Genomic DNA, 14073 nt, shown 5'->3' with positions numbered 1-14073 from the left:
ACTAAACACCCCAGATCGTACCAAACTTTCTCAAGGAGAGGGGCATATGGTACCTCCCCATGATACAGCATGATGCTATGTGAATTCAATTTACCACTTTCTTTTTCTGGTAATGAATATATAACAAAGCTTACCTTTAAAATGTGCACACTGCCATATGAGTCATTAAGTATTTCAACTTTTCCTAGATCCCAACTTTCTTCACCACCCTGCTGTTTCCCTGTTCTTGTATCTGGTAGTTATAATTTTATCATCTAGGCTAGAAAATGTTTACCAGAAAGATCTAGTGAACCTTCCATTCTTCTCTTGTCAACTCCCATATGAGCAACCGTTTAGTAAGCGAAACCCCATAAAGAAAACTTTTTTGATTGGTTGTTTTTCTTTCCTGAGATTGCATATTCATATTTCTGTTATTTACGATCGCCGAAAGGGGTTTGTACATATACGTACACCCGAATGTACATTATCGGCTCAGTATCCTTTCAGCGAAAATTTATGAGTCACCGAAATTTAATTAACACAGCCAATGGATAAAATGTCGGGCTGTTTCTGCTGCCTTAGGTGTCGTTGCTGTCCATGGAGGGTAGGATTTGGTACTGGCCACATCCCCCTCAAAGAAATTCCAGTCGTTTGCTTAGACACCAATCATATGGGTAAGATGTTGCCAGCTAATTAGTCGATATTCCGTCAATGCTACTCTTAGTCGATTTGTAACGTTAGGCCTTACACAGGGTCTAATGTTAGGCTAACAGTAACACTGCCGATTCTAGCTTTACTCCGCTGTAATAAATTTACCAATATCTTACAGCTTGAGTTCCAGGTTAATAATACACCACTATAGGCCTATGCTCAATAATAAACTAGTAACCTTCGACCTTACTATTAAGCATAAGCGCTACCATAGGATGATACAGGGGATGTTGTCATGTCTTGCACCTATGAAATTCATATACTGTAGGCCTAGGCTATTATTAAAGGCCTGGATAAGCCTAATTGATAGGCTAATATTACCCTAAGGCTACTTTGAGACACTCAAATATGACCCTGCTCATGATGTTCTTGTATCACACAGGCCTAAACCCTCTGAATATAAAACAATGTGAGGATTTCTTGGGTTTCAAGAACTATTTGATTTCTAGGATCATGTCCCATTCGTCACCAATCGAAACATTCTATTAAGTAGCCTGGGCAGTTTTTTATTCGTGTACAATCTAAAACAGGCGTTGTTTTGGCGCTCTCAAGTTATTTGAGAAAACAATTCACATCCAGAATCAATTGTAGTTTAGTGGATTAAGATTATTTATATTATTATTAATCCCTACCCTTTTACCATTGTTAAACTTGATGCCAACCTATTATGGAATGGTATATTCTAAAATAAAACAACCAGCTATGAATGGGACATGGACTGATGTACTGTAACATTAAGCCTAATTTTACCTGACAAGAATTTGACAAACTGGCATTCACTTCAAGTTAAAAGAATTGAAGATGCACAGTTTTGTATCAAGGTCAATGACCTATTCATCTACTTTATCAACTGTTAATGAAAGTGCATACTTTTTGCACATGATTACAGTATGTTTTATGTAGGACTAGGCATTTATAGGTTGGGTGATTATTATATATGTCAACCAATTGAAATCATTGTCTTCTCAGGGTAAGGCAATGCTCAGGACAGTTAGAACAATTAGTCACTTGTTGTTTGCAAGGTTTGGAAAGAATGTTAGCCATATGATTAGTCTGTCTGCATTATGCAGTACACAGTGTACATTAGTGTATGTCCATTAGATTACTATATTGTTAGTATGTTAATGGTGACAACCAGTTTTACAACCAACTGGTTTAGAATTTGTAAGTTATTGTCCTTGAAGAGAATTCTTATCTATATTTTCATTAGGTGTTCTTTGGCTCTTTGCCCCCTTTGTGATCCATGATACAACTTTGGCCAAACCCCCCACCCATTCCCGACAACAACATAATACCCCATAACAAGTTCTGTGTACCAGACCTGTCAACTCTCCCAGTTTTACTGAGATACTCCCGGTTTTACTCGAATCTCCCAGCCTCCCGGTTTCATATTCTATTCTCCCGGTTTTTTAATGTCCAGTTATACATGAGCGGTACTGTAGACTATTTATTTAGGAGTAATTTCAGTTGAAAATTACCAACCTCCCTATTTTCCCCTGGTTTTTTGGCCCTGAAAAATGTTATTCTCCCTATTTTGGGGTCAAACAGGTTGACAGGTCTGTAATACACGATCAGCACCAGATTTCTCTTACTGAGACTGTGATCAGTGTTATGTCTAGTGCAGAATTACTGTTACATGTATGGATATAATCACAGCCAAGAAGCAGTCAGCCTCACCATTCTCTGAGCTGAACAGTTCAGATACAGTGATACATACACTTAAAACTTATACTGTTACTATAATACAGGTAGCTATATGTCTACATGTATTTTGCAACAAAGGGGTATGGAGTGCAAAGTAGTTACATTGAATGGGCTAAGAATTTTGGCTAAGCTGTGGATGATGAATTGGGTTTGCATAGTTCATCATACTAGGAACAGGTGGTATGGGCAAAGATACTATTGTGCAGTTGTTGAATATTTATACACATAGAATATTCAACAAGGACTTATTATTGTGCTAATTGAGGGCATTTTTTAATGAAACCTCATTGCAGTCATGTGGTTATTAGGAGTTAGGTTATAGCATTGAATTGTCTAGAGTTCATTCTGGATGGAACTGCTTCAGTGTTATAGGATTTCACCTATAAGGATTGGGATGGAGATGTGTGTGGATGAAGTTGTTTGGTTTACATTCTTGGGCATCTTTCTTAAAACCAAGGATTTAAGCTTCAAGGAAAGGCAAGTTATACAGCAGGAGGATATATACATGTTGAACATGTTTCCTTTTTAGCTACTTCTATAACTTCCTTCAAATAGGCTTCAACTTAAAACTTGTGTACATCAATAATCTGAATTTTTTTGCAAATTTTCTGTTTATCAGGGTTATATAGATACTTGTTTGCTTCAATTTGTAGTTTCAAACCTCCAGCAAGTAAAACAGATTTACCTTGCAAGTGTACATTTAATGCAAACTACTAGCTTTTTAGTACTCCATGTGGACCTCAGACTCCTCAGTGTGTGGGTATGGTTTGTCAGCGAGGTCTACCATAACTGTGTGTAACATGACATATAATACACTGTGCATAGTGATGTATGAAATGTGTAACATCAAACTATGTTAGTTGCATATATATCTATGATTGGTGGGAGTTGTCGTAGCCTGTAGGGGAAGGCGCAGGGGATGTTCATATTGATGTACTATACATAATATGTCCATCATTACTAAATGCCTTTGCTTCCATTTCAAGTCAAAGAGTAGTCTTATTGAAATCATAAATCTGACCCAAACAGTCCAGTAAATAGACATAAATAACCTACACATCAGTCAATCCCCTCAACAGATATTTGATCTAGTGTAAAATAATTCCCACAATCTCGCACTAGTCGGTTATGGGCAGGCCCTTAAAGACCTCAGACTTGAGCACCCTACCAGCGTTACCCTGCAAAAAGCTTAAGCTCCATCTCCTGATGGTTTAGTGAGATTTTGGTAACAGTCTGCCTCTTTGCTCCAAACCAATGTTACTTTGTCTCCCTCAAAGAATGTTAAGGCTTGCGTTGAATATATGTGAGTGGGTGGTGAGGAAAGCTGGAATAGGAAAAGTTGAACTACTTAATGACTCATATGGCAGTGTGAACATTTTAAGGTAAGCTTTGTTATATATTCATTGCCGGAAATAGAAAGTGGTAAATTGAATATTTGCATATTTACGCTGCATTGAAGTTTCAATGATTGATGACATCCAAGACAGTATCCCCAAAAGCTGTGTAAAGGTTCCAGGGTAAGGTGAGGCCAGAGGAAGGATGAGGGAGGGAGGGAGGATGCAGGGTGGAGGGACAGAGGATGCAGGACAGAGGGAGGATGGATGGAGGGAGGGAGAATGTGCAAGGCAGTGAAGCCTGCTTTCCTTAATTGCTTCTGATCTGTACACAGTAAACCGGTACGACTCTCTTGCCTAATATTGTATCTTTGGAGATCTAAAACAAATCAAGTAATCAATTTTTGTACCATGTTGTATACTTTTCTCAGATTTTAGTGCAATAATTTTTTTTGATTTCCTTGTATCATCAAATGCAGGAAATGATGTGGTCATTGTCAAGACTGGGAGGAGAATATGTGGTACTGGGGGCGCTCTTGCCAATGCTCCATTAGTACAAGACAAAGCTTACTTTGAAATGAAAGTGCAATCCACAGGTAAGTTTTTTAGCAGTTATTACCAGTCAGCATCTTCTCAACTATATACATCATTTGTAGTTTTGATACTATCTAGTCTTCTATTCGTAATTAAACAGGCCTTAGTCATACTGGGTTCACATAACAATACTTGGATCTCGTTGGATAATCTATTTTGCTGAAAGAATTGCATTTTTGTCCATGGAACTTCCATTAACCTCTTTAAAAACCCATTCCTGTAGAGTAAAGATTTGTTGTTGTTGTTGATGTTGTTATTCTTCCCATCATTCTTTTCTCGTCAGGAATCTGGGGAATCGGTCTAGCGACTCGAAAGATTGATTTGAATAAAGTACCACTGGGCTTCAACCAAGCCGACGCGGAATGCTGGATGCTTCGATCAGATGGCGCCCTCTACCATGGGTCGGAATGCATTCGAAAACTGGGGATAGAAGTTCAAGAGGGCGACATACTGGTTTGTATTTCTGATAAAGTGATTCCCAGTAGTTAACATGTATATCATGGAGTAGCCATTACATTTCTACCCATCTTAGAATATTCTCATGTAACTTGAGCACTAGGTGTCTATTCACATAAACTTGTATGATATAGCTTTGTTTAACATTTGTTAGTGACAAATTGATTTACCATCTCATTGGATCAGTTGTTATATCAAGGATCTTGTTTATGGAAAAAGCCTGTATGTTCTAGTTAATTTATTTTTCTATTAATTGGATGGATACAATGTCTGGCAGTTTTGGTGTTCCTGTCACACTGTGACAGCAAGGTACAATAATCTTTGTCTAATTATGGAACCTGTAGTGAAACGATAACAGGGCGAAATCATTCGCCCTCAAAAAATATTGCTAAAGCCTAGATGGAGGTGTTTATAACAGTCCGAGCAAGTAGAATGTTATCAATATTGAACCCCTTAACAATCCATGTATTTCTTTTGAAGAGTCCAAAGTTGATTAAAATTTTGCTTTCGTACTTGAACAAGCTTCTGTTTCCTTTTTTGATACATAGGGGGTAACTTATGACCACATAGAGCTGAATTTTTACAAGAATGGCGAATCATTACAGAGTCCAGTCACTGGTATCAAAGGAACTCTCTACCCTGCGTTGTACGGTAAGTGATCCCACTTCCCTTCTTTTAAACTACCGCCTCTCCCCCACCCCCTCCTCCCCTTACATAAACAACTTACAGATAATTAAGCCAGATCAGGTAGTTGTTCGAGCTCTGTTAAATGAATTACATTTCATTTCCAACTTGAAATTAGAAATTTCTTAATTTTGCTTGTTACATTTGAGTAAAGACTAGTACACTATTAAAGATGAAAAGTGTCTGGGTGACAAATATGAATGTAAATTATTGATGTAATAATGACTCTCTAATGCAGTCATTTGGTGAGAAGATATAGAAGGATGTCTTATTGTTTAATTGTAAATCTTACATTGATCAATATTCAGTAAGATTGCCGTAAATTGACGAATAAAATGCAAAACAGCTGCGTAAATGCATTTAGTTCTGTTATCTCTAACGTGCACACACAAATGTATTCTTGGTCTGTTGCATTTAGGAAAAAAACTTAAAAGAATAAAAAATTAGAAACAGATGTTGGACAAATCGCTGCACATCATTGGTGATATCTCACATAGCTGTTTGTAGAATAATTTGCTTCCAAACGAGGGGTTCACATTGTTGTACTTCTCTTAAGTTAGCTGCTTGAATATTGCTTGAATATTGTGACCACTAAACTGTAGTTTTATAGGAAAAGCTGACTATTTGTCTTCAGACAGTAAGAGACATGGTTGACAGTGGAGACACACAGTATTGCATCCTGTCAATGCATTGAAGGCATTGAAAACCATTACTATTTATAATATCAAACAGGCTACTATATAATCTGTTTAAATTTCATTTTTTTTTGGAAGAGTTAGTTCACTGTTCCTTTCTTATCATTTTTCCCTATAGTCGATGATAGCGCGATATTAGACATCCAATTCAGCGAGTTCTATCACGTTCCGCCAAACAACTTTGACAAAATCATGATAGAGAAATCTTTGCTCTGAAATGTGTTGTTGTCTGGTGAGTATTACGACAGTTAAGTTTCAATCCTAATGTTCTGTGAGAAGTGAGAACATTTTATAACAGTTTGCATTGGGTAATATAGGAACCTTACACAATGTTGATCAAGCCATGTCTATTTCACCCATATTTGGATTCTTTTCCAATGTTCTTCGAAGGGTTCCAACCATTTAATGACTCCAAATAAGTGAGTTATTAACGATTAAATACAACCAAATGGAGTGTCCCACAAAGTTGATGTAATTTGAACATTTGTAGTCATGTTATGTACATTACTTTCGACATTCTCGGTGGCCAGGGCTGTTGTGGACTATTTTGAAACTTACAGATGGAGTGGTAAGGTATTTTGCCTATTCTGTAACAGTGGAGTAAGGTATCACCAGGTTGTCGATAATTCAAGAAATAGATTAGAGGGCTCCATGCATAAATCATATTTTTGCCTTTCTGGCATTCCTCAGGTTCCCTTCTTTCCAAACTGGGACACCCCATAAAGTTTTGTTATGTAGGAAAAAGTCAGTGTGTACATTCATAATCTAAATGTACATCTGATTACACCCAAAATTTTATCATGTAGCAATAGTTTCCTCATAAGGTCCTGTAAAGGGCAAACACTTTGTAGGATAATTTCAATATAGCAACTGAAGATGGTGATACATGGAAAGCAAATATAAGTTACCGTTAATGCTTCTCAGATCAAGGTTAGTTAGGTGATGTTCTACCTGGTTGTCTCCACAATGAATGTCTCCTTTTCCCTGGCATTACATACATGTTTATATTACATGGTATATTTTCTCAGATATTAATAACAGAATTTCCATTTTCTATTTCTCTGTCAGGTCCATGACCAGCTATCACCTGACTGTCGTGTGATGTCATCATGCGATGTTTGAGGTCTGCTTCCTCCTCTCCACCACGGAAGAAATCTTGACTTTGTCAAATATTGACCAGTAGATGCCGAAGTTTTGATGGTCATCCTCGCAGCTTTCCCTCTGTATTCTACCCGTTTCTCGTGGCTTTTACATGTTGTTGCAAAGGTAAAATATTTGGTGAATGTCTCCTCTTCATTGGCATTGGATGTTGTGGACGGACGGATGCACTGGTATCGAATCCTTTCCGGTTTGCAGTCGGTCTACATTCGTCCTTGAGTATTTAGAAGCGATGAACATGTAGTTGTGTTTCTTTAATACATGTGTACAATCTGTTAATAACATTGTGTGAAGATGCTTACATTGTTACAGTGTAGATAAGTCCTTTTCAGGCCGACAGCGGTTTGAAATACATAGTGGGAACAAATGTTGCTTAAATGTTGCACCGATAAAAATAAAAAATACAAATCTGTTAGTCGTCTCTCTGTCCAAGATTCAGCTCACCCTGACGTGTGTAGCTGGGTTGTATATAATATGTGTTTAATAGTGTGAGACCATCATCTTGAATACAAGTTAAAGTGTCTTCATATATACTACTAGGTATATAAATAGAGCAGTGAAAAACAGATTCTAAATATCTTCGCAAAAAGTAGCCAATATTCACCACAATGAAGTTACGTAAGTGACTTTTCGTTTCCGTCCAAAGACGCTGAGAATGTGGAGTAATGTACACTTTGTTCCAGAAATTTAATTTAAAAAAATTTAAAAAAGAAATGGATAAGTAAAGGAATAACTCATCACTCTTGATTTTCTACTATGAAACTCTGGTTTCTTGCTCTCGGGAATTTGAACAAGACCAGAATATTAAAGCGAAATGACTGGGTATGGAGCCCGGAGTTTCTGCCTTCAAGAATACTCTTGAAATAGAAAATGTAGGTCACATACATATGTCAACAATTGTGCAAAAGTGTGTAACCTTTGCCAAAATTATCCAAGAAAATCTCCACCAAAGCCTGAAATATCACTCTGGTAGCCGATGTATATTGTCAAGTCTTATTTGAATATCAGAATTGGGGCACAAAGTTGAAACTATCAACCTATCTATAAGCTATGTGGCAAATGCATGAAAGTACTGTAATTGAAAAAAATTGCAGAAGGCTATTAACAAGATTCATTTTTAACTGATAAAAACAGTGCTGCCAAGTTTGTAAATCTATTTTTAATTTTTTTAAACTGTTTATGGCAACTTGTGTATTTTAATGTATTTTAATAGTTACTGTATCAGGGACCACTACTATAGTACTAACTATAACACGTTGAGGGCGTTGTGGTCAAGTGGTTAAGGCAGTGGACTTGTGATCTAAGGATTACAGGTTCGAGCCCTGGCCAGATCATTGCGTTGTGTCCTTGGGCAAGGCGCTTTATCTCCATTGCCTCTCTTCACCCAGGTGTATAAATGGGGACCTGCGAGGTAACTTGTAAATATAGTTGTTTGCGCCGGTTTGTGGCTGCATCCTATGGGAAGTCCCCCGGGGGACACGTGGTTGTGGTGCACTGTGGTGCCCCAGGAGAGATTGATTGAATTGTGCACACTTTGGTGTGTGGGTGTGACAAGTTACCAATGACCAGGGGTTAATAATAATCAGCGCACTGAGACTAAAGTGTGTACTTGCGCTTTATATGAACTGTTGTTGCGCCTTGAGCACCCTGTAGGGTGGATATGTGCGCATTATAAATCTCTGTTATTATTATTATTATTATAACACTGTCATTATTGAGGGACTTTACCAGTTGTTTCTTTATTACCCATTAGGGTAACAATCAATCAAGTCATAACTTTTGGCTTCTGCATCGTGAGGCATTTAACATTCATGATCCAAATATTAACAGGGTTGTCAGGATAAGTCAGCCAGTGTTTACAGTACTTTTGGTGGGAGGGGGGGGGGGGTGTCTGTCATGATACGACTACATTTCAGAACTTCGTAGAGAGAAACCAAATTTTGCGTTAAAAGATTTGTGATGCTACCATATTTTACAGCTGGCATCCTTTCTATTATTCTGCTTTTATTTTATATGCAAATACTTAGATGCACAGATCTAGAGACTGACAAAGCAAACCCAGCCTGGTATACATTGGGGATGGTTTTGTACCGATTTCTTTTATTTTATGCTACATTTTTATGCCTCAAATTCTCAGTGTTAAAGAGTATTTTGGCATAAATTGAATTTGTTACAAAGCATGCTTACTTTCCACAACCGAGCGGTTTCCTTGACGATATGAATGATCCTTGATATTTTTTGAATGTCTCACCCAGTGATTGTCGCAATAGTGAATAATATGATGGTTCCATTCTAGATTTTCTGTTTGATCAAACTTGAACCATATGAAAGGGTTCTGAATGTTTCAGATCTTTTCTTCTTCGAAAATGCCTACTTTACCCGATTAGATTGAAATACTACGACCGAATTAGATTGAAATATTACAACCCATAAGAAATCACCTTTATATAACTTGAACATCCCATTATCTTGATAAAAAAAATAATCATAATATTCTTCCAATGATCTATGATCAGAATAAAATACCTGTTATCTTTGATCCATCATTCATATTAATAAAGGTCCCAAAGGCTGAGGATTTTTTTTCCCCACATATATGACCTTATCGACCATTTAATTTTTGCAAGATATAATATTTCATGATAGAGGAATAGTGAAAATTTCACTTAGGTTTGCACCAGCAAGTACCTATGGTAATTTAGGTATAAAACCGAGGGTAACTCAAGGAGAAATTTAAGACTATTAGCCGTAATCGTTTACAATTTTTGATTTTCATTTCCTGCTTATTATTATTTATTACATTAAAAATATCAAAAATATAAATATTAAATCCCGGATCGCCAGTACTAATCAGATATTCAGTATACAAATGAGGCTCTTTCAATTTCTGTTACTTTCTGAACCATTCTTTCTTCCTCTTCCCTTCTTCAACTTTCATTATTTTGGGTGGGTGGGGGAGGGGATGGGTAGGGAGGGAGGGGATGGGTAGGGAGGGGATGGGTAGGGAGGGAGGGGATGGGTAGGGAGGGAGGGGATGGGTAGGGAGGGAGGGGATTGGTAGGGAGGACACATTGCTCATCACCATAAATAACATTTAATCTTAAGAACTGGTTAATGTTGTTTCCTCTGAGAAACTGCTTTATTTTGTCGATGCTTGTAGTAGCACATCTCAAGAAGTATAAGATATGATCAAAAATCTTTACACCCCGATATATATGTGCCAAATATTGTCTGTGGTTTTTCCTTGCCATGCATTGGACAATTCTTTTTAGTTCACTGGATTCCATGTCAATGACTTATCAGTTCCTTACTATTACCAATACTCATATATAGTATAATTTTTCTTTAAATTAATTTTGGATACATTTCTGTTTTTACAATATTTGTTTCATTTTCTACCCTCCTTTCATTTCTGTATCATCATGAGAAGGGTACCTTTAGCTCCATTTCTTGTACGTTTAGAACAAATTCAGTGTAATTTGTGCAAAAATTGATCAGTTCTACTAATTTCATTCCAATTTACCCAAAATCTGTCCCTATTTTATATTTCGTGTGGTTGGGAAATCTTAACTAAGTTTTGGCATAATTTTGTCTATTGATAAGTTTTTGTTTTGCATACGGTTTCAAAAGAAGGGCTTCTTAGCCATTCTGAGGTTGGGACTGTGCTACCTTTATTTATATTGATTTATATTTTATCCGTTCCATCTGTAGCGTAATACAAGGCAAAACTGCTAAATATCAGGGAAATGTTTCTACACCTATCTCATCTGATTAAAAATTGTTTTCCTAATCATTAGCATTATGAAAATTCAAAATATGGTTTTATATTTTTTGTAGAGCCACTGATCCTGGTGGTAGGGACAGGATGGAGGGGGGCATGTTCCCCTCCCCCCAAATAATTTTTAAAGTAAGGATTTCCAAAAAGGCATTAACAACACATGATTAATATAAGGTCACTCAATAGTCTGTTTGTCTCACATGGGGTTGAAGTTAACTGAATTTCAGTAACATATTCAACACGCTGTGGAATAGTTTTCACATTTATACGTACTAGTTATTTCTGTGGGATGTATGAGCTGTATGCAGGGATGCCAACTAGTACGATTTTGCCGTATTTTGTACGGAAAATTGTCAAAAATACGGTTTTACGTTTTGTTCTAAAAAAATACGATTTTCCATTATCAAAAATGCGATTTTCCATTATCAAAAATAAGTACAAAAAATAAACGACTGGCGGCTGCTAAATGAGACTAATGCCAATCTTAGGGTTATAATTAGTGTTCAAACGATTAACTGAATCGGAATCGGAATCGGTACGATTATTGCATAATCGGAACAATTACGTGGAATACCAGTTATGTCATACCGATTATTCAAAAACATATGGAAGGGTGAAAATATCATTATTCAAAAACATATGGAAGTTGAAAATATCAACTTATGTATAAGGTTTGTTCTTTTACTACGAAATATTAAAATAATGACACCCTCTATACGTCTTTCACGATGTAATTTCATCAAATTAGGCTGCCAGGGTCGCCAATTTTGCTTCCCTCGTGGTTCGTGACTTCATATTTCTCGGCACAGTAAGCATGGTAACAATACCAATTTCGCGAATTAACGAATGTGCTGGACAGGGTTGGAAATAAGCGGGTGGCGATGAACGATTCGCCCTCGCAAGTGCTAAAAAAGCCCTCCTAAAGCACAATTACGGGTGCGAAAAAGAAGAGAAATATAAGAAAATCGCCCTCGTTATATCAGGTGTCTGTGTAAAATTAATTGTGACATGCGTTTGCTTTAGCTACCTAGGTTTGCAGTTGCAGCGCGAATCGCGCAAACAGTTCTCACAATCCCGCAACAAATTTGAAGCAGAATCACCGGGACAATAACCTAAAATCCCCACAAATCTCCGACCACATGGTAGCCTTACTTCACACTAAGTCAACATGGAAATCAAACCTAGCCATCTGTTAATTCGCTCTAGTTGTGTCGCAAATAAAAAATAAAAATATCCATGGAAACTGCAATCTTCGACCACATGTTAGCCTAACAACCACACTAATTCAATGGGAAATGTAGCCTAACCATCGGTTTGCCAAAAAAAAAAAAAAAAAGGCGTAGCTTAGTTTACAACTTTCAATTTGCTGGATATCGGCATTTGTTTGGAAGGTATGTGCTATGTCTTAAAGAGGGAATGTTGTTTTTTATATTGGAGTAGTTTCTAGTTGTTATTAATTCTTTACATCAATTTGGTAACATTCTAGAGTAATTTTAAACAAGTTACGATGGTACAATTTGCTTTTCAGTTTGATTGGCCTCAGCTTACATTTTCTAATTGAACTTGAATGGAGTTAAATAGGTAACGAATAGGTATGTTTAACTTCAAGTTCGTAACATTTCTATTTGTTCATAAACGGTATAATACTGAAAATAAGTACACAATAATGTCGGAATGTAGGCAATATGTAGTTAAAGTTTACACTTTGGTAAAGATTGAAGATGGATGGTTTGTCTGAGATGCTTTTTGAGATGGATATTTTGAGTAACTATTCATAGCCAATTTCAAGCCATGAACAGGTGACATACACGTCGAGGTGGCTAGGCCATTCGCTTAGCACAGTGCTGACTAGGTAGGATGTCATATTTTCGTATTTTGGAAATTTGTAAAAAAAAAAAAAAAGGTTTCTTTCCGAGAAACTCCAGAGGTAATTTGGTACATAGGCCTACAAAAGGATACCTAAGAGCCTAAGACCCAGGGGTTCCCTGTTACAAACGAGAACTAAATTGGGAACTCCTGCAGAAGTGCAAAAAGGCCACAATGGAATATAATAAGAGAAGTATTTACTGTAGTATATTACAACACTATGTTTGTAAGTTTCATCAATTGTACACATTATAAGATGTTATAATCATGATGTATCAATTCTGCATAACAGATTTTTTAACTCATAAACTTAAAAACAAGTCAGTTTAAACCCTCGGTTTAGAGTTACAAGTCAAATAAGGCATCGTATTAAAAATACAGTTTTGTATGGCAAAATACAGTTTTTTGGGTCTGTGAGTACAGTTTTCTGAGTTCAGAGGTTGGCATCCCTGTGTATAGGCAAAAATATAGGCAAAAATACAGGCAAAAATACAGTTTTGTATGGCAAAATACAGTTTTTTGGGTCTGTGAGTACAGTTTTCTGAGTTCAGAGGTTGGCATCCCTGTGTATAGGCAACCATTTTACACAACAGTACTTTTGGTCGACTTGCTCAATTTGTTTGGATGACTAACCAATGTGGGTCATACAGAGGTCAAGTCTCTCTGAAAATTTACAACTTTTTGGTGCCGAGGTATGGCAGGAGGGAGTACTTAAAGGTAAAAGGTGAGATAGAGAGAATGTTCTCTAGGGAATAAGTAGAGCAGGATAGAGATGATAGAGCAAACCTGAAAGATGGGAAGTACTATGTTCTCCTTGTACTGCTGTTGATAGGGACAAGGAGAATGTACTTGTAAGTCCGGCGGGCATCACGAAGATTGAAATGCCGGTTTTTGGCATTTCATGCTACGTATGTTCAAAATGTTCAAACCTTAAATATTGACATTGTATTATTATTGTTTATGAATTCTACGGATGGTTTTGGTAGGAAAGAGGAATTTTCCAGCTGCTTCCTCCCTAAATTACACTTACCTTCTTGGGTAGAAACGTACGTTTTAATCTGAAATCAAATGTTTAACCAATAATCCCTCGTTGCCGTGGTGACTGTGTATTCGT

At 36.9% G+C, this 14073-nt stretch overlaps 1 protein-coding gene across 1 annotated transcript; it reads left to right on the top strand.

Moving 5' to 3' along the window:
• Positions 1-436: 436 nt before the first annotated feature.
• LOC139974858 (SPRY domain-containing protein 7-like) lies at positions 437-10256 on the top strand. The gene is made up of 6 exons (XM_071982343.1): positions 437-653; positions 4208-4324; positions 4606-4775; positions 5327-5429; positions 6276-6389; positions 7226-10256. The coding sequence occupies exons 1-5, from the start codon at positions 527-529 to the stop codon at positions 6371-6373; spliced, it is 615 nt and encodes a 204-aa protein (XP_071838444.1). The 5' UTR covers positions 437-526; the 3' UTR covers positions 6374-6389; positions 7226-10256.
• Positions 10257-14073: the final 3817 nt, after the last annotated feature.

The sequence above is a fragment of the Apostichopus japonicus genome, chromosome 10, assembly GCF_037975245.1.
Source record: "Apostichopus japonicus isolate 1M-3 chromosome 10, ASM3797524v1, whole genome shotgun sequence".
In the NCBI taxonomy this organism is placed as follows: Eukaryota; Metazoa; Echinodermata; class Holothuroidea; order Aspidochirotida; family Stichopodidae; genus Apostichopus; species Apostichopus japonicus.
Note: the sequence above shows the minus strand (reverse complement) of the source record. Positions and strands in the feature narration are given on the sequence as shown.

Excerpts from the sequence above, each read along its gene's own strand:
- LOC139974858 (XM_071982343.1), top strand. The coding sequence starts at position 527 with ATGGATAAAATGTCGGGCTGTTTCTGCTGCCTTAGGTGTCGTTGCTGT. Across the intron at positions 4,325-4,605 it reads AATGAAAGTGCAATCCACAG|GAATCTGGGGAATCGGTCTA; the intron begins GTAAGTTTTTTA and ends TTTTCTCGTCAG. Across the intron at positions 5,430-6,275 it reads TCTCTACCCTGCGTTGTACG|TCGATGATAGCGCGATATTA; the intron begins GTAAGTGATCCC and ends TTTTCCCTATAG.